This window comes from Fundulus heteroclitus, chromosome 5, assembly GCF_011125445.2.
Source record: "Fundulus heteroclitus isolate FHET01 chromosome 5, MU-UCD_Fhet_4.1, whole genome shotgun sequence".
Lineage (NCBI taxonomy): Eukaryota > Metazoa > Chordata > Actinopteri > Cyprinodontiformes > Fundulidae > Fundulus > Fundulus heteroclitus.
Window position 1 is genome coordinate 13,198,024 of NC_046365.1, and position 24,969 is coordinate 13,222,992.

The 24,969-nt window shown below is 41.5% G+C and overlaps 1 protein-coding gene across 18 annotated transcripts in view; it reads right to left on the bottom strand.

Annotated features, from left to right (window-relative positions):
• Positions 1 to 24,969, bottom strand: part of slit2 (slit homolog 2 (Drosophila)) — a 146,086-nt gene that overhangs the window by 44,460 nt on the left and 76,657 nt on the right. For all 18 annotated transcript variants that reach the window (XM_036136949.1, XM_036136947.1, XM_036136955.1 and 15 more), the window contains exons 5-7: positions 1,769 to 1,840; positions 934 to 1,005; positions 144 to 215 (exon numbers count right to left, since the gene is read on the bottom strand). In XM_036136949.1, coding sequence (XP_035992842.1) covers positions 144 to 215; positions 934 to 1,005; positions 1,769 to 1,840 — 216 coding nt within the window. The remainder of the gene's footprint in view (positions 1 to 143; positions 216 to 933; positions 1,006 to 1,768; positions 1,841 to 24,969) is intronic.

Genomic DNA, 24,969 nt, shown 5'->3' on the forward strand with positions numbered 1-24,969 from the left:
TAGAAACAACAGATATGATGGGAGGAGACAGGAGCAGAGAGGAGGAGGAGAGAGTAAAAAAATAATTTAAATGTGCACAGATGAAAGGAGTCTCCTCCTTCTGGATGGTGATGTGCATCAAATACTAAGCCTGGGCCACTTACAAGGTCCTGAGCTTCGGCATGTGGTTAAAACTGGCCACAGACAGCCGGCTGATGTTGTTGTTGTTCAGAGTGCTGAAGAGACAGGAGCAGAATGCACACTACGCTCACGTTCACGCAATCTAGACAACAGTGAAATTGCAAAATCCTCACAATAAAGCACATTTTCGCATGGATCTTTTCAAAGCCTCCCGTTTAAGTGGAGTTCTCAGACCTCGCAGTATTAGCCCTACCTCTATTTCAATCACATCGGCTCTGCCAAAAAAGACTAATTTAATTAGTGAAAAACTAAGTAATAGAATCAAGCATACATCACTGGGCAATGAGTGCTAACTCAGCTCTTCTTCCTTTAACTTCTGGTTTCATACATGCAATCATTTGAAGTGGTCTTGACCAGCAGCTCCCCTTTGAACAATAGCCACGTTTTTGCTGTGTGTCACACATAATAAGACTTCAGAAGACAGAGACAAATAGAAAGTGTTTGACAAATCAAAACTGGTCCCTCTAAATGTAGCAACCTTTGCCTTGAAACTCAGAAAAAAAGGCTAAGTTCTTTACACTCATAGGGGCAGTAATGCCACAGCTGAAACAATATGAAATTGTCCTTTGCCAGCGGCTGCAGAGCCTCTGCAGTATTTAAAAGGTCAACAGGAACATTAATGTTCTCTATCTCGGTGTCACTAGAGCTGCTTATACACCCAAATCTTTGCCGCTTTTCGCAAAGATGCAAAGACGAACAAGAAACAACAAGAAAAAGTAAGAAAGCGAGGCGACTGAACAAACCGGTACTCACAGCACTTCCAGGTCACGCAATGCTCTGAAGGCTCCATCTTCAATGCAACTAATGTCGTTGTAGTCCAACTGTCTGAAAATACACAAAGGCAGATAAGACAAAGAGTCCAAAGGGAAGTGGACCAGGCACACATGTTTCCACGACAGAGATGTCTGCCTGTACGAATAAAAACATCTAAACTCCGACAGACTTTCTGTCTTCTCCTCCTGTCTCCTGGGCTCTTGCTGGTTTTAATGTATTTTTTCCTTAATCCCACCCACATTATATATGACATTTAGTTGGTACGTATTAGACTTTGCCTCACTTTGACTCTCCATCTTTGCTCCCATAAGCTTTGATGAAACAATTTAATTACGACACGGGCACTTTAAATCATGCGCTGTCAACCGTATTCTGACGCACACACACATAATTCCCTGTCCTTTTACAATAATTGCACGACATTTGAACATTTTTTTTTTATCTGATTGGCCGATGCAAAAAAAAAAAAAAATCACAGGAAGTAGTGAATTGGTGGATGAATCAATGTTTATAGAAGCGCCGCTGTGCATTTAGTGAAAAAAAAAAATGATTATGACTGTGAGTGAGGCAAAACAAAGACAGAAAACAGCAAAATGCCAGCGAGGCAACACACACCAGCACAGCTGCTGACGAGCAGTGGGTGCCAGTCGATACGGCAAGCAGGAGGCACATGACATTTAACACAATGAAATATTGATGCACTGCCGAGTGAGCGCTGTGCACATTAGCAGACACGGTAAGGAGCAAGTTGCAGATGTGGACGCACAGATGCATGGGCCATACAGTATGATGGTGGTAGTGGAGTGCCACTTACAGGTTCTTGATTTCCACAGCTCCCCGGAAGGCTTTCCTTGGAATCCCCTGGATCTGGTTTTCGCTCAGGTCACTGGACAAAGACAAAGAGATGGGATGGGGGAGGGAGGGAGAGGGGGGTACAGTGAAATGATTTGGCAGGCAAGCTAAGTCAAGCTGTCACAGAGCCACTTGCTTTGAAGAACAAGTACTTGATGTAATCACCAAAATGCAGCAGGGGAACTTCAGAGCCAGACAGATCATTGGCAAAATTGAGGTCGTTCCGCAAGGACCCCTCACTTCACAAACTACCCTCATCTGTCTCTGTTTATCTCCCAGTGTCCATGTCTCTACAGCCAGCTGCTACTCAACTGTGCACTTTTAACGTCCAAGAGGCAGGTAGATCTGGCTTTAACTCTCCTGAAGGGGGCACTGCCGCCCTCTGCTTCCCTCGTAGTTTTCTCTCTTTTTTTTTTTTTTTTTTTGCTTCTTGTCCGATCACTAATCTTCGCCACAGTTTCCCGACCCCTGCTTTTAAGAAGTAAGTGATGGATGTGGGTGTGTGTGACTGGGAGCGTTGGGGTTTACAGAGATTTAATTTTCAGCCTCTTTTAACTAAGCTGCAGCCCGCATGACTCAGAACACACACACACACACACACACACACACACACACACACACACACACACACACACACACACACACACACACACACACACACACACACACACACACACACTTGCTAAAATACACATACAAGCAGGCCTCCTGCAGACTAAAACAACTGTGGTTTATTGTGCCATGTACAGTGACTTGCAAAAGTGTTCATCTTGTCAAGCTAGACTCACCAACTTCAGCATATTGTATTTCCAGTAGTGCATATATTTTAGAAGCCAGCAAACAAAGTCAAGATTAAAAAAAAAGTCAATCAGTTAAGGAATTTCTACCCATTCCTCTTTGAAAAATAACTCAATATTAGTCAGATTGGACCGAGAAAGACTTTTCTGCTGCATATTGTCAGTTCAATTAAGGTCTGGACTTTGACTGGGCCAGTCCAACAGCTTATGTCATCTAGCAGGAAGATGAGTCTTTTCCAGCCTCTTATAGATATGCTTCCAGGATTGCTCTGCTTTAAGCCTCACCTGTCTTCCCAATAAACACTGAAGACAAGCCCACAGCATGACACTGCCAGCCCCATGTTTCAAACAGCCATATGAGAAATGTTATTTGGGTTTGTCATTGAGGGAAACTGGGTTGAGGGCCACCATCACACTGCGGTGTATTACAGAATGTCACTACAAAACAAAATCAAGTTATAGAACTTCTGTCCAGATTAAATTCAGACATGAGGAATAAGAAATGTTGATTGTGTGTCTCTCTGATATTATTCAGCCATCTCCTGACAGACTACCTAACCTTTCACCACTGACCTTCCGGCTCTTGACCTCGCCTGTGGCCTCAAACAATAGCAACCAGCTACCAGCTAATGCCCAGCCACATTCCTCACATTCCTAACACTGTGACCATATGATCAGCGCTGCAGGTACGGTCAGTCTGCCTCCTCCTGTCTCCACCTGCTGCTACAAACTTTCTTTGAAGTGGCAATTTTGTGCTAAGAATGAAGAAGAAGAAAAAAAATATATGAAGGTCAAAAAGCCCCCAGAACCCTAAATAGTTTTTCCTTGTTCTCTGGGGTCATTCTTTCAAGGGGAAACCGAACGCTTTTCATAGAGTCAAAAACTGTGGAAGGTGAGTTTTGATTAAAAGCTGAGACATGTGGACAAAAATAAAAGCAACGTAAGCAAAGTTTCTCTGAAAACCTTTGCTGCTGTGTCGAATCTTGCAGTCTTATGCAAGTTAGTACAGCTAAGACAAAGGAGACGTTAATGCACTATCACTTGAAAACTGAATCATATCTACATACAGTCATATTCAATGAATAAGAAGATGCATATCTGAGAATCTTGCTTGTCAGAATAAAAGTAGCTTTTGAAAAAAAAAAAACCTTTAACCCAATATTACACATACTTTTGATTAAGCCTCCATTTCTGCATGAAAAATGTTGCTTGGGCAATATTCTAATTTTAAAAACTGTTTTTTGAAGATAATAAAGACGTTAAAACATCATAAGTCTGTGTTAATCTGTATAACATGTTTCCATTAGTGAATTAAATTACTGAAATAAATTATAATAGATTTATTGAAAATGACTATGCATTAAAATGGTGTGAAGAGTTTCAGATTTTTGTATTTCAATACAAAGCAGCACTTCCTGTTTCTCTCCCATCAGTTGCTGAAAACCAGAAACTCCACTTGTGCTTGAATTTTAAAAGCAGCCCCTCCTAAATGTGGCAAACTAGAGGTTGGTTACACATAAAATTTAAGACATCCTGAAATGAGGCGGGTGCAAAGTTTAACTTCCAGATCGACGTTAACGCAGAGGCGCTCTCAAAAAGTTTTGGGCGCAGCTGTTAACTAATATTAGGCATGAATACATGAACACATGTTGAGGCTGTTCTGAATCATATGGAGGTTACACTGAACAAGAAAGCAGTCACTCTACCACTGTCACCCCAAAACTAAATAAACACAAACCACAAGCTTACCACACACAACGCTACATGTAGCCTATACAACTTGCTCCCTGATAAGTAAGTTTTCGTCACAGGAGTTAAGGTGACAGCTTAACAGCATATTTTTAGTTGCGTTAAAGCCTTAGTGGAGGAGGCTCTCTTTACGAGCAGATTTCTTCACTTTGAAACACACAGTTCACGGCTGTTGACTGTCACAAAGTAGCAATGATAAATATCACTGCCCTCTGGCAAGCTGAATCATGCTTTTGGAAGTCCCAAAAGGAAAGTCTAAACAGCGAATCAAGCCTTTCTTCTGTTCTTTTTGGATATAATAATACATTTTAGATTTAGGATATTTTTTGGATCCTCTGAATCTTTTCTTAACAGACAAACCAAAAGGGCAAAGAGATGATTCTGTTTTTTTTTTTGTTTTTTTTTTAATCGCTCCATTAACTGACATACATGAAACGTAACACTTCTTGTTAAAAGGTTATGTGTGGTCAGGTTTTATATTTACGGACACTGTCAACACGCGATGCAACAAACAACAACAGACATGCCCGCGCTGAAGCTGTCCCTCAGACCATATGGATTTCATTTGTCTGCCTCCTTTTAATGGCATATCGTAAACCATCGTCTAACACAGCAGAAAGTTTCCCATGTTACGAAAGGGCAGAACTGTGAACGGCTGTGTGATGTCTCATCTCGATTTCTGCTGTAGCAATAGTCTCTGAAAATCAGAGAAACATCACATCTCTAAGCCAACACACATTTATGTGCATAAAACCAATCTTCTGAATGGCAGTGTATTCACTTCCTGATGAACTGCAGAAGGCCACCTTAAACCCCTTTCATCACTAAGACCACCACAGGCGGAAAGCGAATACCAGGTTTCGCCCCAACTAGGAAATTGACTTCTCATGGACTTAAGGGAGGATTTTCAATCTCTACTGAGAAACCCGATTCTGTTTTATCTTGTTAAAATGTTCAACCCACCGCTGTCTTCCCCTTTTCTTCTATAACTTCCTCTCCTTTAACCTCTTCCTTTTCATCCACATCCCATTTTTTTTTCTCCCTCCCAAAATAGGTTTGTTTTTGGACTTCCCCAGGATTTAACCCCTCACCTCTGCCGCTGCGCCTCAGCTAGGAGGTTAGCTTCATTAAAAGAGGCTCCAGCTGAGCCCAGAAAGTATGACTCTGTTTTTCAAAGGGGCCAAAAAGGTATTGGAGCCACACAGGAACTACATCGGTTCAAGTTAAATTAAGTTAAAAACTATCTGAAAGTGGAGAATCACACAAGTCTTTGTCCAGAAAAACACCGCAAAATGTTTTTATATGAAATACAAAGGCAGCTGACAGCCCATGCTGACCATGGGAGGTGGGATAATACAGGTTTACAGATGCACACTTAGGCACGCCGTGGCACACACTAATCATGTACAAAACTTACTGTCAGTGATGATATTTCTGTCCAGTTTTGAATAAAAATCTTGTCTTTTGTCTCAACTAACAGATATAATTAATTTTGAGACTTTTAAAAGCAGCAGAACAGAACCAAACAAATGAGCTTTAATGGTTTCAGATCCTTCCCCTTCACATTTATGAACTGCTCTGTGTTTATTAGGCAGAAAAATCACATTCAGTTTTGAAGTTGTAACATGACAAAACGTGGCCAAGTTCAAGGTGTGTAAATACTTTTACAAGACATTCCCCTGAGAGTAAAAATCACTTTGGACTACAGTGATTTGATTCAGTTTGAACCGTTTTCACTTTTTCTTGCCTGGAATCAGAGAAAGTCAGAGTTTACACAGCTGAGGTGAAAGCGAGGGACGGCCGATCAAAGCAAAACGAGGACCGAGGTTAAACAGATTACGCGCGCTCATCTTGTCCACTCTGACCAGATGTTGGCGCACCGCTACACGTAGCTTGCTCTTATTTAAAGGGGGTTCATGCACAAACGTGTCTTTAAAACAGTCAACAAACAGCTATCTCGGGGTAGTTTTAAACGTGTGTGGTTAAGTTTTCCACATGTCCTCCCACCCTCCTCCTTTCTGGGTTTTTCTCACCTCTGGTGGCCAAAGATGTGAGTGTGAGTGTGTGTATGTGTGTGCCTGATAGAGTCAGGTCTCCAGTGTTAAGAGCTTAGCGCTGATTTTCTAAAGAGTCCTTTTTTAGTGTGAGAGGGGCTTTTGACACCCTCCGTGTCTAAGAAGACCTGGCCATGAAAGAGCTGCACTCAATTCTCACACATGCACCCCTCGTCCCTTCACCCTGCTCTTTCACTCTCACCCTGGACACACACACACACACACACACACACACACACACACACACACACACACACACACACACTGCTGCTCACTGTTGTACAGTTTCTGAATCTCTTTTGTATGGGAATTACCGCCACGAGATTCTTCCCAGGTCGGCCAAACTGCGGGCTCCCGCGGAAGTGCGAGTGCATGTTTGGCTTGGTACGAGCTGGCAGAGCAGTAAACTAATCATCTTGTTTTAATCCCTTTCGGAGAACTTAATCCTATTAAGTACACAAATGTGTACGACGGAGCTGGAGGGAGCGGAAAAGGGAAACGGAATATGGAGAGTGAGGAACATGCGGTCCCGAGTGAGGAAAAGAAAAAAAAAAAGGTACATAGAAGATAAGACGGATGGTGACGAAGTGAGCAGAGAGCCACGGCGAGAGCCGCGGGATGATAGTGCAGCGGTGAGCTCTCGTTTGTGCGCGCGTGTTATAGTGTGTGAATCCGGGCCGCTAATTCAGGCTGCGGTGCCATTAGTAGACCCCCAAAGATCACACTTCTGTGAGCAATTAGAAGCAGAAAGACTCCCAAAGAAAGACGAGGGAGGAAGAGAGGCTTCCTGAAGACAATGTGGAGGACTGAACACACAGGACTGGCACCTGGGAATGTCAGGGCACACAACCGTGTGTTTGTGCGGCGCCGAGACTTGACTTCCACGGATTTAACACGAGTGCACTCAGGTCCTGGGAGGTTACTGCTCACAGGATTTACCATCATGATAAAAATATGACTTAGCTGTTTTTTTCTATTCCTGTTATCCTGGTTTCCCTCCAGGCACAGACACCCTCGCCTTCTCCGGCGTTTACTTCGGCCGCTCTCCTCTAAACTAATATTGACTTTGCCCTGTGAATGACAGATCTGCAGTCTCCCTCCCTCTGCCTCTCGCCCCATCTCATTGTCTGTTTCCCTTATTCAACATCACGCCTCGCACACATACTTTAAATGCCAGGTAACACGGTTGCCAGGGTAACCGGACCAGGGTGGACACCTAGGGGACATTTTGGCTTGACAGAGTGGATGTCCCCTGAGCGTATGAGCGTCTGGTGGCCCAATGCAACATGAAAGATACGTCTGTGTGTTTGTGCGGGGGGGGGGGGGGGGGGGGGGATCCTGAGTTTGTCACATTACAAAGTGCTGCAGCTTTCTGAAGTGTTTGTGTTTTGAAGAAGTCATTTATTTGATCTTTGGTTAAAAAGAGGAAAGTTAAATTTAAATTGCCTGGAACTAACGGCGTGTCATTCCGCAGCATGAATGCGGCTTTTCTTAATGACTAGAACGTCGTTCAGCTGAGGAAGAAAATAACTAACTTTAACGTTGTATCTTGTGAAAGTGTGAAAGACTAATATCCACTCATAATGGGCAGGATATGAACCCTTCCAGCTGAAGTTGTTGCAAATTGATGTCCCCCTTCAAGTCTTCTGAGGCTTTCTTTCACTTTTTTAAGTCTCGGCAATATGACGTCTATCGACTGCCGAGAAAGGGGCTATTGCTGAAAAAACACAGTCGCCTCTATATTTCGTCTTGAGGTCACTGGGATAATTTCCAAAGCACTACGAGACCTGAAAAGCAAAAAAAAATGTGCCGTCTTCCAAGCTGGTCAGGTGGATCGATCATGTTGTCAACCCCAAAGATTTCAACCCAACTCCGTCACTTGATGTCACGGTTTTTAGTTAAAACACCTTGTCAGCTGTGCAATTGTAAGTTATTTTGCAACGTCTGACTTGTGAAGTACAGTCATATTCAATAAATTAGAATATCTCGAAGTCAATTTGTTTCAGTAACCCAGTTAACATCATAAAGATTCATTACTCACAGACTGATGTTTTAAAGCCCTTATGAAACACGACCTTCGAGATTAGAATATTACATCAATACCGATAAAAATAATGAGTTTTTAAGACAAATATGAGCTTAATGAAAAGTGGTACTTTTAATCTAACAAACGAGCCCCATTAGAACACATATTCTAATTTATTGACTATGACTGTATTTGCCACTGTGTTTTTAATGACGGAAAATATGCTGAAAAAGCTGAATGGATCTTTTCTGCAAACAGAAGAACAACGTTGTTGACTTCCTACAGCCTTCTGACTGCTGCAGCAATATGTGGTGGAGGGGCAGCACTGTGTCACCCAATGCTCCAAGCAGCTGGAGAAAACTCCCATCACCTTCTCTGGCATCTTAGAAATCAAAGAAGCGGTTCGAAAGAAACATGTTGTGGTTTTAAAGCTGTACTTATTAAAACCTTCATACCGTTGACTGGCCCATGCCTCCCTGGTAACATAACACAGCTGAAAGGAAACAGATTTGACGCTTTTCTTTTTCTCTGTGTGTGTGTCTGTGCAAAAGCTAGGCTGGCTACACTGCTGCCCACCCCAGGAACAGATTAGTCAGTGACCTGAGGCTATGACATCATCCGAAATGTTTACACACATAATTATATATAAGTGAGAAATACATCTGCTGTACAAAGCTACATATGCATAAACACCACACAGAGGGAAAACTGACAGTGGTCTGCAGTAATACAGTAATTGCATATGAGGACATTTCAGCAGCACTTGGTCATTGAGACCATCTAATGACGGTCCTTAGATTTAATGCTGCCTCAACAGAAAACTTAGCTAAACTGTGCACCTGTGATGCTCGGTTACTCATTGAAAATTATTGTTTAGGTAAAGGACAATGCTTGTTGTTCGCAAAGCAGAAAGCTAAATATGAAATTGCAGGTGACCAATGCAAAACTGAAATACACACCAGCTTTTTAAACAATAAAATATAATTTAAAGGCCAGGATAAATAGGTGCACTGACTGAGGTAATCCAAATATTTACGCAGGCTCAGTACATGCAGGCCATGCCGGCGTGACACTGTTATTCTTCAGAGAAGCACAGAATAAGCTTGTGTTGACTATAGGGTAGGGGTTCCCAAAGTGGGAGGTGTCTCGGGACCCCCCGGGAGGTCCCGAGACACCTCTTGGGGGGGGACACAAGATGATTTGTGGCTGATGTGCTAAAAAGATTTAGTATTTCCTCATTTGTGAAATTGACACCAAAGCAAAACTTTACAAGATGCTTGACATTCCTCATTTTAACGCAGGGAGAAGGCTGAACGTTTCTGTCAGAGTTCTTATAAAAACACTACTAAATTCTCATAACTTTACAATAATATGACTCTCTTCTCATACAAGAAAAAAAAAAAAAAAAAGATCCCACCTGCCAAAAGGTGGTCGCCAGTCTCTGGCAGTATTATTTTGGGGGTAGCAGGCTGAAAATTTTCAGAAACACTGAGGATTCAGAACTCAGGTGGAAGAATCTGTTGAGAATACAATTAACTTTAAATTAGAGCATCACAACGTATGGTGCCAAAAATCACAATCAGAAAGGACTCTTTGGATGTGACAGATGACAGATTATATCTAAAATGGGAGGCAATCACACTGGGGGATGGGTCGGTTTGTCCAATTTTTTATGCGATGTAAAAATGTCCTATGGATATAAAAGTTAGTTCTAGGCACCAAATCCAAGAAACAAGGATGCTGACTGCTGATGTCCTTTGCAGAAAACATATCCATGGTGGTGTAGTATAATCCAAATTTAATGCATTTGTACTTTCTGCTGCCTCAGACTGCAGGTTTGCAATTTTGTTCCTTGGTGCTGTGGCAGTGCAGAGTTTGTATTTAAAGCAAAGAGCAAATGAATAGAAGAATTTCATCTCAGATTACCTCTTACCCACCACTGACTCGTCTCAGGCACATTTAACCTCTTTCCTGTTTTCCCTCGGAGCTCTTTTCTTTCCTCACTTTCGCTTTTTTGTGTCTCACCCATTTTTGCTCTTTCTCTCCTACATCCTCTCCCCTCTCCATCGCCCTCTTTTCGCCCTGCTCCATGGGTAATGAGTCTAATCCATCAGGCAGACAGTATTAATCGTATTCCGATAGCCGTGTGTTCACTTGCGGCTCTCTGCTGTCTCCGTCTCTACGAGTCAATAACCCCCGCTCCAACACCTACACACCGACTATGACATTTAGGTTGTGTGTTTCTGTGCACGCTTGTCTGCGTGCAATTTTTAAAACTAGCTCAGCACTACGGCCAAATTTATTGCAGTCTTGGTCTAGAAGAGCGTCCAAAGCACACACAAACTGTAGACACACACCACAGCTAAAATGACCACCGCTGGACACGGTGCCAGACCACTCCGTCACCACAAACTCATGGAGACTGACATCATATCCTTTTCCTGTTTGCTTCTCGCATTGCAATGTAATTAACAGAAAAGATTAATAGAAAATGACAGGGCTTAAATGTGTGACTGAGGCAATTTGTGTGGATTAATGTGTTAGTGTGCGTTGGAGCACGTCATCCTGGACATTCTTCGCCAAACCTGATTCTTTTTTTTTTTTTTTTTTTTACTTTAGCCACATCTTTGACCTGATCTGCCACAAACCCTGTGACCCAATAGCTTAAAGTGAAAAGCAGCCTCCTCCCCTTTTCTCTGTCTCAATCCCATTTTAGGCCCAAAAACATGAAAAAAAAAATCTTACCAGCAGATAATATGTCAATCTGGCATCTAACAGTCCTTTGTGATTTTCAGCTATAGCCTCCCCTCATATACTTCTCATGTGATTTGCCCCTTCCATCAATTGCTGCTCTGTTCTGCTGATCGCTCAATCATAGCATCACTTTTTTCTGAAGGCATCAATCATTCCTCTTGCTAGCTGTCTTCCTGCACTGCTGCCCGGGTTGGACAAGCTCAAGCGTGTAAATCTGAGGAGAGAAATGCGAGAGGAGTGCACATTCCTTCCATACATTGCACTGTTGAACGCCTCTGAATGGGGGTTTATCTTTGTCAACTCTTAACAGCGGTGTTTCTCACTTGGTACTGATGACATTTCTGCATCACTTTCAACAAGTCTTATCCGCTGCCATCACTTTAACAGGTGGGCAGGGACCAGTAGCAACAGATCTAAAAGTGACATTTGATCAGCGTTTCGGAGTGATCCCACCATAAGTAAGGAATAAATGGCAGCACTTTCCAAAATGCCGAGCAGTTCGGTGCTAAAGAAATAGGCAACACGCTCTTGCTGAAAGCACATTATGTCATTTTAGGTCATACTTTGCGATGAACTTGACTTTTGCCTGTTTCTGATTTAGCTGTGACTGTGTTTCACAGTGGATATAAAACAAATGGCACACCCTCCCGGTTAAATGCTAGGTTTTTGTGATGTTAAAAGGTTAGAAATTGTAATTTTTTCAATCACTTTTCCACCCTTAATGTTTGAACACATTCTGTACAATTACACTGATAAACATCAATTTCTGTTGGATGGGAAAGTAGGAAAACACCTGCAACAGCTGGATGCATGAGTTACTAATGTGTAAACTAATGTGATCTTTGGAACATGTCTTCAAATGAAAGCTTTTATTAGAGGGACTCAAATGAGCCAACGTCAGGAAAGTCTTACTAGAACAGCTAAAATGCATTTCTGGTTAATCAGATTATCTGTAATTGATGGCAGGTGTGAGCACAAGAAGACTGACTCTGAAATATGATGAAACCGTGCTTAGTTCAAGGGTATGCACACTAAAGCAACAAGGTTATTGTAGATGTAAAATACAATTTTTCATTCTAACAAATGTGTGTTCTTTAATAGAAAAATATACAATATGAGCCACATTAGGGATGTGATAAGCACTGAAATGGTTTATCATTGCCCTAATTTTTTTTTTACTTCACAGGAAAATGGGCGGACTACCAGAGTTTACAGTACTTTACCTTATCAAAAGGCTCCTAATATCCACCGTAGTTCTGTTTCTTTTGTCCATTTATTCCTGTTTTTCATGTGTCCATTGTATTTAATTACTGTCCTTTGTTCCCTTTAAACTCTATATCCTAGTATTTAATATAATTTATGCCCCAGTACCTTCTCTTTTTGTCCTGCTCACAGCTGCTAATTATCCAGTTAATGACACTCACCTGTTTCTCACTCCAGTCATTTCTATCCTAGTCTTACAGCTCCAAACTGGATTGCAGTGCTGTTACCAGCTGCTCCTGGCTCTCTTTGTCTCTCTGTATCGCCTTTGCCCATCAGTCTTTGTTCCTCTGTATTTTGTTTTCTATTAAATGACTCTCCTCATGGTTCTGCCTGTCTCCTGCCTGTGTTTGGGTGCTCTACCTCATCAATTATTGACAGATTGAACTTCAATCCACCATATTGCCTCTGTAGAGTCAGAACAGACTTGTTACAGGATGATGAGGACAGGGCCTTAAAGTGTTACCACATGTCTCCCTGATGTCTCCTTAATTGTAAACTACACACCCAAGCGCCTCCTTCAAGCACAATATAACCTTGGTAAGTCAGAAGTGATTTCTTTATAACAGTTGACTAATTCCCTGTCATTGTATTGCTTGCCTACCTTTTGTTTCTGTGGAGTATAAAGAAACACTCCAGCTTTGCCCGTCTACCCGTCTGATACTGCAGCACATATCATTTTCCTTTCAACTAAACCAGGATGTGACTGATCATTTTTAACAACTTGAAAGATTTTGTGCCATGAGCATTGGAAATATGAGTTATGTTGTGAAATCCGCCAACAGGAAAACAACCTAAGGTCAGACTCTAAGGCTGATCTAAGGCCACAATAGATGTAAGGGACTGCTGCAGTCACCCCTCCCAAGTGACTGTTCCCTTAGCAGGGGGGGGGGGGGGGGGGGGGCATTGTATAAAACCCCTGGCCACGCTACAATCGGTCTCTTTTCACTCGCCGCTTTAAGCAACATAGCGGAGCCCTCGTGAAGAGTTGTTCACACCGGGGAGACGGCCACCTGGGTTAATATTTGCGGTGCCGGCCAGGCTGAGTAAAGTCTGTTTTCTGTGAAACCAACATCGGACCTTAACAGCCGACTGCCGTGGAAATGGTCTGCTTGTAACCTTTCTCAGCTGCTGCAGGAAAGCCGAGTCCAGACGGCTCGTCCGCAGAGCTCCAGGCAGCGCCGAGCTTCCTCTCCGCCGGCTCAAACTGTTTACAAGCGGAGGCTCGAGCGCAGCCCGCCGTAGACTGGATCACAAACGGGAAACTATCCCCCCTTAGCCAGACAGTTCCTCGTCCCTGGCTGAAGAACCAATTTTACCCTGGAGTAATTCACTGCAACCAGATGCCCCGTCACCACAGCCAGACAAAGACAGGTTTGGCAGTGAATAAGCAAGGAAATCTTAAAATGGTTTCCTCTTAATGTGTTTTACTGTTTTGTTTTAAGGTTTGACCGAAGTAAACAGACCTGGAGCTTACAGGCTAAATTACCCGTTAGCGACCTTTGAAACAGTGCTATGCTGATATGTTTGAGTGTTTTTTTTTATGGTTATAATAAACTTTATTTCCATAAGGAAATCAGAATCAGAATCAGAAAGACTTTACTAATCCCAGAGGGAAATTACAGTTCCAGTACAACCATCCATCACAGACATCACAAACATTTTGGGGGAACGATTGACTGAGGCCTTGCTGCCGAGGACACGCCTACGCGGTTACCATAGGGCGCTGCCTTTCACTCTGTGTAAAGATAGGAGCCACATTTGGGGAGGGAGAGGAAAAAAAATATATTTCACACTTTATCCTATTCCAGGATACAGTTTGAGAAGTGTTGTCTACTGGACAGGGGCGGTGAGGTCAAGGTAGGTGTTTCCTGGAGGGGGCGAGTAGACCTGGTCATGGCCGCTCATTTACAGGACTGGGAGGGACTGCTGCTCAGACAGCAAAATTTAGGATGATTACTTAGACATGCAAAATACCACTGTGGCCATGATTTTGATGAAGGATTACCATCATAACATAGTTAAAAGATCAAAAAAGTTAATTTTGCACAATATAGGCCCTTTAAAAATAACTCAACATGTGGAAAGATAATTCAGTAGATCGACACATTGTATCTCGTTGCTTTGGTCAGTTTATTCCTACACAAAGAATGATATGGAATAAACCAAGAAAACATGGTAATAAGTGAAAAGGGTAGTTTTTTTAACCAAAGTTTTGGGTTAAAGAAACCAGCGAGAAGCTGCAGTGAAAGTGATACAAACTGTACAATTAATAGGAATTTATCGGTGCACAAATGGATAATTGATTTTTGGTCGATTGTTTTAGCGTTTCTCCTAGGAGAGGGTGTGTGCAGAAAGTTTCTCCTCTGAACTTCAAAATATATACAGTATGGTGAGAAACAGATTTCAGCAGAACTTTTTGGTGGCTGTTACTACACACCTGGAAAGTGGACCAATCGCCAAAAAGGAACTGGGCTGCTTTTTACCAGATCCGTGCGGAGTGCTAGCTTTCCTTCACAATTAGTGTTTTACACGTAGGCAAAAGCTTAAATTTTAGTCTCATGTGAGAAGAACACTATCTTCCAAAGGTCTGCTCCTTGTCTGGGCTGTCATAGTTCGTCTTCTATCACCTGATGAACATTTTAAGCTTAAAGGACTGATGTCCCAGCAGGATCTGGAAAAAGCAATCCATGCATTCATCTTTAGTCGAATTGATTACTGCAACGGTGTTTTCACAGGTCTGCCTAAAAAGTGGATCAGACAGCTGCAGCTGATCCAGAACGCTGCTGCCCGCATCCTCACCAAGACCAAGAAAATAGAGAACATAACCCCAGTTCTAAAGTCCTTCCACTGGCTCTCTGTATCTCAGAGAATAGACTTTAAAATACTTCTGTTAGTCTATAAATCCCTAAATGGCTTAGCTCCTAAATACATGACAGACTTGTTATCAGTTTATCAACCCTCCAGACCACTCAGGTCTTCTGGCTCCAGCCTGCTCTGCATGCCCAGAACCAGAACCAAACATGGAGAAGCAGCATTTAGTTCCTATGCTCCACTTATCTGGAACACACTTCCAGAAAACTGTAAAAGTGCTGAAAGCCTGAGTTGTTTTAAATCAAGATTAAAAATACATTATTTAGGATTGCCTTCGACTGTTCTTGTTAAACTGTTCTACTGAAACATCATTAGTTCAAGTTTGTAGTCCAACTGTTTTTAAAATCATTAATAGCTTTTAGTTTTCCCATTGTTCATTTTGTTTTAATATTTCTTTTTCTTTTATTCTGTTTTTATTTTCGTATGTTTTCATCATGTCAAGCGCTTCGCGTGGTCCTTGTACTGAAATGTGTTAGAAATAAATTTGCCTTGCCTTGCTGTGTCTTCTACTTCTCTTGTGACAAACTGCAAACGGGTTTTCTTATGGCTTTATTTCAACAATGCTTGTATTCTAGCCATTCTTTCATAATGGTCAGTAGTGTAGAGTGGATGAGGAATAGTCGTCCTGCATGCAAATTCTCCCAGATTAGCTGTAGACCTACACAGCTCCCCCGTCATGGGCCTCTTCGCTGCTTCTCTGATTAATGCTCTCCTTTGCCTGGGCTGTCATTTTAGGTGAAAAGCCATATATTGGTAAGCTGTGGCACACTCTTTCCATTTTTGGATGATGAATTGAACGTTGATCCATGTGATGTTAAAGGCTTGTGGTATTGTTTTGTAACAGATCTACACAACTTTATCCCTCACCTGTCTCCTGTGTTTATTGGTCTTTATGACTCTGTTCTCCAAAGTTCTCCAATGGACCTCAGAGGCCTTCATGAACAACTGGATTAAGTTGTATTTGTATTTGAATTACACACAGATACACTCTTTACTAATAGGATGATTTCTGTAGGCAGTTAGTTGAACTATATTTTATTTAGTGGTGTCAGATTAAAGGGGCCAAATGCACGTTACAAGTTTCAGCGTTTTATTAGAAAAAAAAAACTTGATTAAACTTTGCATCCCCCATCCTTCCGCTTCACTAGTATGCACTACTTTGTGTTGGTCTGTCACATACAAGCTGATTAAAGCACATGAACACCTTTGCAAGGCGCTGGATTTCTGCAGATCTTCCTACATCCAAACATCACACTTTAGCTACGTGTCTCCTTCTTTTCTGATGTTTCAGTCACAAACATTGTTCCAATCGAACCTTTGCTGTATCACTGTCCAATCGGAGATCTTTCTCTTGCTTTGATTCAAAAAATACCTCGAAGCTTATCAGCAGTCCCTTTATGTCCCCCAAAACTATTGAGAGCAGCATTCGGCTGTTGCTGATCGGTGCAATGTCAGATTCTACAAGCACGTGAACTTAGTGCGCACCTCTGTGGTGGAGTTCAAGCCGAGGCAGCTCCTGTTTCTCCCTTCAGGCGCTATCACCATGTGTGTCACCATCGTTGTGCGCCGTGTGTACGTTAGAAACGGAAAGTGTTTCCTCCCCTGAGGCCTCTCACTTAGAGTCTGTGTGAAAATGAACCTCTTGTCAGTCGTCTACTCTAGGCTGTTTAGGGAAATGAGGGATTCATCCGTCAGCCGCTCGGCTGCATGGGGGCGACGAGGCTGCTGCAGTTTACGGCGTCTGACCCAACACCTGCGCAACGCTTTTAGACCGCAGTGGCGGGGAGGAGAAAAAAAAAGGGGAGGATGCCAGAGAGCGAGGACAAAAAAGATGCAAGAACAACATTTGTGGCAATCAGAAAGAAAACCAAGAGCTTTTTCAAATTTCAAAAAAAAAAAAAAAAAGAACAAACTGGCAGAAAGGCATGGTTCTCCTCTTTTATCTCTACTCCACCTCCTTCTTCGCTGTTTAGATCCAAATCTATTCAAGATGCCTCCAGAACCCTCCCACCTCCCCACTTCATTTCCCCCCAAACTTCCTATTTGCCAGCTCTTGGCAATCGCTGGCTCGGTGAGATAGCCCTCTTCAAATAGTTTCTCTCCGTCAATGTTGTCTTTCTTTCTTTCACCACGGCCGAGGCTTGGGTCACACACACTTGTCACTCTGGACCAGCTGTCATGCACCATCTGTCCACTGTCCGCTCAGCACACACAGGCCATTCACGCACACACCCTGTTGCTAAAATGTGGCGGTTACTGGCAGAGATCCTGCGGCCAAATACAATTTATGTTTATTGTCCCTGTCAAAATAAATACTGTCCCCGGGATTAACAGAAAGAAGAAGCAGAGAGAAACGGTGTGACAATCAAAAGAAGAAGGCTGGGATCACTTTGCGCAAGAAATACAAGACAGAATCTTTAAAAAAAATACAGAATATAAAGCTGTTTTACATTTTCAAGCACAACGTCAACCTAAACAGAGCACGCACTGGAGCGAGCAGCACTGCTGTGTGCGCGTGCGCTGCATTCCTTTGAGCAGTGGGATGGAAAGACTGGCCATGAAAGCAAACAGTGTTGGCAATTAAGTCGCCTGGACAGCAGCCAGGCAGCACACATGCATACACACATAAAAATATGCATGCTTCCACAAAGAAACGTCACAAACAATCAGAATAATTCAACGCATGGCCTGCGCTCGCAACGGATTCTCATCGCGTTTGTTGGAAAACACCAACCCGTTAAATGGCATTCACAAACCATTTTTTTTTTTTTTTAAAGGTTTAACACGGAGGGTTTAATACACTAGTCAGTCATGATTATACTCGACTTTCCAGCCAGGGACCCACTGGTTCTGTTAGAACAAAGAACGTGTATACGTCCATACACGGGTTTATGTGTATGTGATGGTAATAATCTGGGTGTACTCACCCTGTAAGGAAGCTCGTTTAAATTGAGCGATTAAAAACAATTTGGAGCTACTTTACTCGTGCACTTTCAATTTCTGGAATATTTTAGGCATAATGTTGCTACGTATAGTTGACAGCTTTGGTTAGTCTTAATGCCATCATTTCTATTTGAAAAAAGGTTAGTATTCTACGATTCTGCAGTTGCATACTTTAAATAGTTTTAAAACAAAAAAAAGTTTAATCTGTTAGAAACTCTTTTTGTTTTTGCTTCCTTGGTATTTTACATTTTATAGGATTAGGACAGCTATTTATTTGTGTTGTTCTGTAAAATTAAAATTAGGATACAAAGTAATTTCTTCAAATGAGTTTACTCATGAAGTTAATTTTGACTGCATTAGATTAGGAATAATACATTTTGGATTTCACCGAGAAGATTTTTACTGACTCTGGTCCCAAAAAGTAAGACCTTGATTAAGGGGTATCTATTTCTGAGTATTTTTTTTCACCTTTTTAATTACATTTTAATGTATATATGGAGAAATTGATTTATAGCCTTTGAAATAAATAATGGAAAAGACTATCTGCAATTGAACTCTGTCAGCTCAGTTTGGCTCTTTTTCCAGCCTTGTTTGTTACAGCTCATTAAAACAATAATTAGTGGTCTGATTGTAGAAGGGAATGCCTAATTAAGCAGCTGATTTCTTGTAACCATTTCCTGATTTAGGAATATCAACACACAGCGGCCCTACTTGAATGTCATGCTCTCCTGTCTTTCCCATTTTGAAAAGTAGTTTTGAAGAGAAATTACTTTCTGTGTCAGGTCTTTCCTACATACCTCTAAGAAACAGAAAAGCATTGCATAAGAAATTCAAAGCTTCTATCAACTGTACAATAATTGTACTCAAATTAATGTTTTTTTCAGACCTTTATAAATCTTTACACGAGGAGCTTCACTAAGGTTAACATCACAAATGACATATTTCTTCACTTTTACTTCTCAATTCATTAAATCAATGTTACAATTTCAGTTAAACCACATTTAGTTAGTTCTCTTACTTCACAGTTATTATGTATTGATCTATATCTTCTAAAATGCTTCATGAAAAAGAAAAAAAAAATTTTTTTTTTTGGATCATGCCCTCATGGTGATTCTGATCAGGCATATTCGGGCCAGCTGGGGCTAGTTCTGATCTGCACATCGAATTTCCACGGAACAAGTTGAGACACTTGGGTTCGCAGGCGGCGGCTGGAGTCAGACCTGACTGATGCCGCTGTTCCATTTACTGACCACAGCACAACATGAGCAGTTTGGGTTGAAATACGACGCTGGGCTACAACAACCAGAGTGAGGGTTCAGTCCCACATACAGAGGACATATGTGAACGAGGGCTTGAGGAAAACAGACTGAGTGTGGTTCTGAATGTGTGTTGCTCTCCATGAGAGCTACTACCGTACCTTTTGAAAACCTACCGCTGTTAACTAAATTAGATTCCCAGGCTCTCTCTGAGTGTGTGTGTGGGTTTTACTGTTTGTGGGTGCAACAGGAGTGTTATATTAGTTGGCAATGCATTGAACAGCTGTGACACACGTCCACCCACACATCCCTACAAACACACATGCATGTGTATATATATATATATATATATATATATATATATATATATATATATATATATATATACACACGCACACACACAAATCAATCCACTTGCATACACATAAACTGATTAACATTTTGGGCACCAGACTCTGGCCCTGACCTCTTAGAGACCAACTGACACGCCGACTGTTTTTAAATGCGTAAGTATGTGTGTATGTGCATTCACGAGTGAGTGAGAATACAAGTGTGCACCAGTAACCGCATACAGCTTGTGTGTTTGTAATGGAAGAAGTAGACTGATGTAATGAGGCTGTTATAAGCGTGAAGCTTAATCCTGCTGAAGACAGACACAGACCTCTCACCCTTGCCCACACAACACACACAGACACACACACGCGCGCGCGCACACACACACACACACACACACACACTGTAGACTTTTACTTTTTCCTCCTAAATCCTTTTACTTTCCTTTCCCTTTTCCTTCCTAATGTTTTTGGAACAGGCCTCGCCTGCCCTTTTTTTCCTCTTATTCTTCTCTTTCCTTGCACCCCTCCCATTGTCTTCCTGTCTGTAGTCCCCTTCTACCTTCGTTTTAGCTTCCTTTGTCTCCGTCTATTCCTACAATCGTTTTCCTGAACCGATTTTACGATCCTTTTCCCTTATTCTGTTTTGCTGTATTTTCCCCCCATCTTCCTACCCATGCTTTATTTTTCTGCAATTGTCTTTTCTCCAGTTTCACTTGCACCTTATACTAAACTCTGTTTTTCTTTGGTCTGCTTCCTGCCTCCTTTCATTCCTTTCCCCGCATACACTTCTCTTTTCTATACATTTTCCTCATGCGTAGCGCTCCCTTCCTGCTATTTCCATACGTTGTTGCTACTTCTTTAGCTTTCTTCCTCTTTTTTTTCCTAACAGAGGGTGAAATCTATATCCAAACACCATTTAACTGCCATACAGCATCATGCGATCCATCTATATTTCATGAGTTTTGTGTATATGAAAAAAGTTACTGTTTTTCAATAAGACTGAGGGCTAAAATGAAAAATAAGTTTAATACATATGGAAATGCAGTCTGCGATGCTTTCTTTCAAAAACTGAAAGTAATATTATTTTACAGATGGAAAACATTTTTTAGTCTCACTTTTAAAAGTCACACGGGAAAGAAATCCTAATATAATAGGGGAAAATGCACTTTGACAGTAAGTCAATTCTGTTTTTGTTTGCTTGAGTTGGATTCCGCCTGCTTTGTAAAAAGTGAGTTTTACTCTCCTCCATACGCCCCTGTGATTCCTGCATGTGGTCACACTAAATACCAAAAAGACGTGCATGCTTTCTTTAAGTCCTCCACATTAAGCAGCAGCAGCAGCAGCGATGCAGCACAGAAAGAACACCACAAACACCATGTAGTTAAAAAGAACAACTGTGGTTTCTGCTAAGCTGGGGTATTTTTTTTACAAGCTGGGTCTACATTTCGTACTACAGTTTACTGCAGGAGGTAACCAAAACAAGACGTATGGAAGATTGCGGAAAAGTAGTCTTTTATATAAATATTAAGATAACTTAACTAAATCGTCGTTGTCTGACTGGTAAACCTTTTTTGGTCATTGGATATGTCTTTTTTGCATATCAGGCATTTACTGTGTTTGGACTCGCTACTTTATGGGAGTATGGTAAAACTTTGGAAAACTAAATTTTCTTATGACTTGTGAAAGTCATACTCCCCATTTTTTAACTGATTTATTTTTAATTATAACTTATTTTACATTTAACAAAATAGAAGAAAAGGAAAAGAAAAGAAAAAGGAAAACTGTACCTGTTGTCTTGAATCATCATTTGCTTATTCATCTTGAATGGTACTTAGAAATTAAAGCCCTCCAAAACCATTAAAGTGTTAAAAATGCAACATATTACAGTTCTCATTAAATTTAACAGCCTTTTTTTATATAAAAATGTCTTTGCAAACATCTGCAGATGCCTCTCTTGCTCCAGCATACATTTATTATTCTCTGTATGCTGCGTTACTCCCTTATTTTTCTAGATTCTTCATGGAGACGAGGATAATCTTCAGTGATGTATGAAGGATTGTGAAAGGCTTGCTGAAATAAAGAGGCTGTACGGCCAACTGCTAAAGAGTGGCTTACCGGGCTTAGCAAGTGATTGTGGTGGCCTTGGAGACTTTTTTAGGCGAGTATGGCTTAGAAATGACCTCTCGGAAACACCCCTGCTGGAAGGGTTCATCGATATCTTCCAGAGAAGATATATTATTAATTTAAAATAATGTGTAAAGTTAATATACATTAAAAATTAAGATGAATTGCATATTACTGGACAAAGACTTAATGCTCCTCCTTCCAGCTATCGTGAAGGTAATGCCAGCCTATTACTTCCACATTTGCTGATTGTGATGGTACGGGATGATTCTGTCCCAAGGTCCTAAAAAAAACTGATATCTGTATTCAAAACCTTAACAACAAAAGCCTTTAAAATTTGAGCTTTGTATCTTTATTTTTCCCTCACAAAGTTGCTGGAAAAAAATGAGAAAGCAAGTGATTGGTTGCTTGGCAGCTATGTAAACACCCCAGTAACATGTTTTACTTGCACAGTTGTGCGTTGATTAATTAAATAGATTTCAATGTTTTAGCAGCAAAGTGGATTCACAAGAATAACACTGGTGTAAAAACTTACAGGGGTGTTTTACAACCCAGTAAAACAGTTTAATTTCATGATAGACTGGATGGTCTAATCTAGACAAACAATGCAAAGATTTCCTGGACACTACTTTCATCAGCAGGTGGGCTACATGAAGTGCAAAGCAGTGTTGTTATTTTTTTGGGGGGAAAAAAAACTCTTAATGACCATAATTTGTACAATTATTTACAAGAGTTGCATGCTTCCATCCAGCATTGAGCACTTTCAAAAAAAAAGTGCTGCAACTTTAACCACAGTGGTCTCACTTATTTTTCCTGCCATAGTTATCCTGGACTGGAGACGTTGGAGTTGTGAAATGTTTTTTTTTTTTCTTCTTTAACCACAGGGATCTAAGGAGGCCCTGGTGAGGCCATACAGAAGGTGCTAGAGCAGGCTGCCCGAGTAGAAAAAGAGCACTCCAAACACTGACAGGCAGCACTTGAGACAGGCTGAGGATTGAAGGAGTCCTACTGAGCAATTGTTGCCAGGTATGCAGGTTAACAAGACGCTGCATCAGCCTTTAACTTCTATCTTTTACTTCCCCCTCGGTGTTCAAACTCGCTCTCACACATGAGCTCAGACTCATTCTTCTATAAAATCTTTTATTCGCATCCTTGAATGTTTTTGTTTGTTCCAAGTCTTCTCCCTTAAACAGATAAAGAAGTAATAAGGGAGAAGAGACTTAAAAAGAAACAAGGAAGGATGATAATAATTTTTCACATCCAGTAATGACTTTAATTCCTCAAACAAAGTTTGATTTCATGAATGAGTCAGTCTTTCTTTGCATTTCTTTAAATTTTTTTCCCTCTGTGCCTCTACTGTATACTGTACTTTAGTTTTGAGCCCTTAGGGGAAACAGCTTAAGGAGCTGATAAACCAAATCATGAACACAAATGGACACTTGAAGCTGGAACTATAACCCCGAGGCAGAAATGTTACTGTGCCAGAAATGTTGACACAATATCGGTCTCTTGTTTCAATACCGCAAAAATGACAAACTGCTTTTAGGAAATTAAGTCACTACGCATTAAACGCTATAGTATGCATAATTCGGTCAATTGGGTTACCCCATAAGCCAAGTTGCCATACACCTTTTTATTTGTTGTAAAATTGTCGTAAAACCTGAGCATCACAGGTGTCAAGTACCATATCTAAAGCACGAGTGCCGCTGCTGTAGATCAGACAAAGCTGTAACTGAAAAATTCCAGCATTGATTCATTGACACCATTTCCTAATCTTTCCTTATCTAGGAAAGCACATTGCGGGTTTTCGCTGGGCTGTGTCGGAACTGCTACCAGCGTTGAAGCCCTTGGTGGGTGGGGGGGCAGAAGCAGGAGGAGTGGGCAAAGAGTCAAGGAATCCAGCACCCCAGTGGCCGAGTTGCAGCGGCACTCCCTCCCATTGCTCGGTTCCTGTAGATTGAGGTCATTGGGTCGAGCCACTTTTAATTTTTTCGGTTTGCTGCGCTCTGTCGTAGTCCTTGATGGAAAGGTATTCGGGCTTCAATTTCTTCAGCATCATTCGACTCCCCGGGCACCCTTCCAAGTCGATGTTGCAGCAAAAGCGACGGACCTCATCAGGATGCAGCAAAACACTATGAAATCTCGTTCACACAAGGAATAAAAATCCACCATACCGAACAGGAGCGAATCAAAAGTGGCTCACCTACTACAAAGCCGCTGAAAGACTTTAAGTTCCATAAAAACGCCTACAATTCTGCATTTTTAGAGCCTCGTCACACGTTTCTCTGTATGACTTGATGCACGGCGTGACAGGAGACAGTGTGAATGGAGTTTCAGATTACATGGTAAATGGACAGACCATTCAAAGCGCTTTACTCTATAGCCACAGTCACCCAATCGCACTCACCAACAAACACACTTAGACACACCGATATGCAGATCAGAAGGCAACATGGGGCTAAGTGCCTTGCCCAGGGGCACATTGACACGCATAAGCTGGAATTGAACCCATAACCCTCTGATTGCAAGAAGACTGCTCTACCCTTTTAGCCACAGGCAGGTTGAAACGGCAATTTAAGGTCCAAATTTATACTAGGGTGACCAGGTAGGAAGTATCATCAATTTTTATTTCCGACAACTGCTCACGCTAATTTAAACATACTAAAGGGAGACATTAATTAAGAAACAAACACACAGCACAGTTAATAATTCAGATTACCACTCAGCAGTAACTTCACTCGTGACATTTGGTAAGCCTTTTGTAAACAGCTCTGTTAGTGATTAGGGATGTTAGTTCTGTTAGCATTGCCAACTGTAATGCCTCTGCTTTAGGGTGAAGCATCAGCAGCAACAGGACGGCTTAATGCATTAAACTAAATAGCTTAATTTACCTCTTTTGAGCGTTCAACCACTGTCTGTCATGTAATATACAGGATTTTATTTTTTTCTATTTTGGTGAACCTGGTGAAACGCTGTGATGAACGGTGGGAC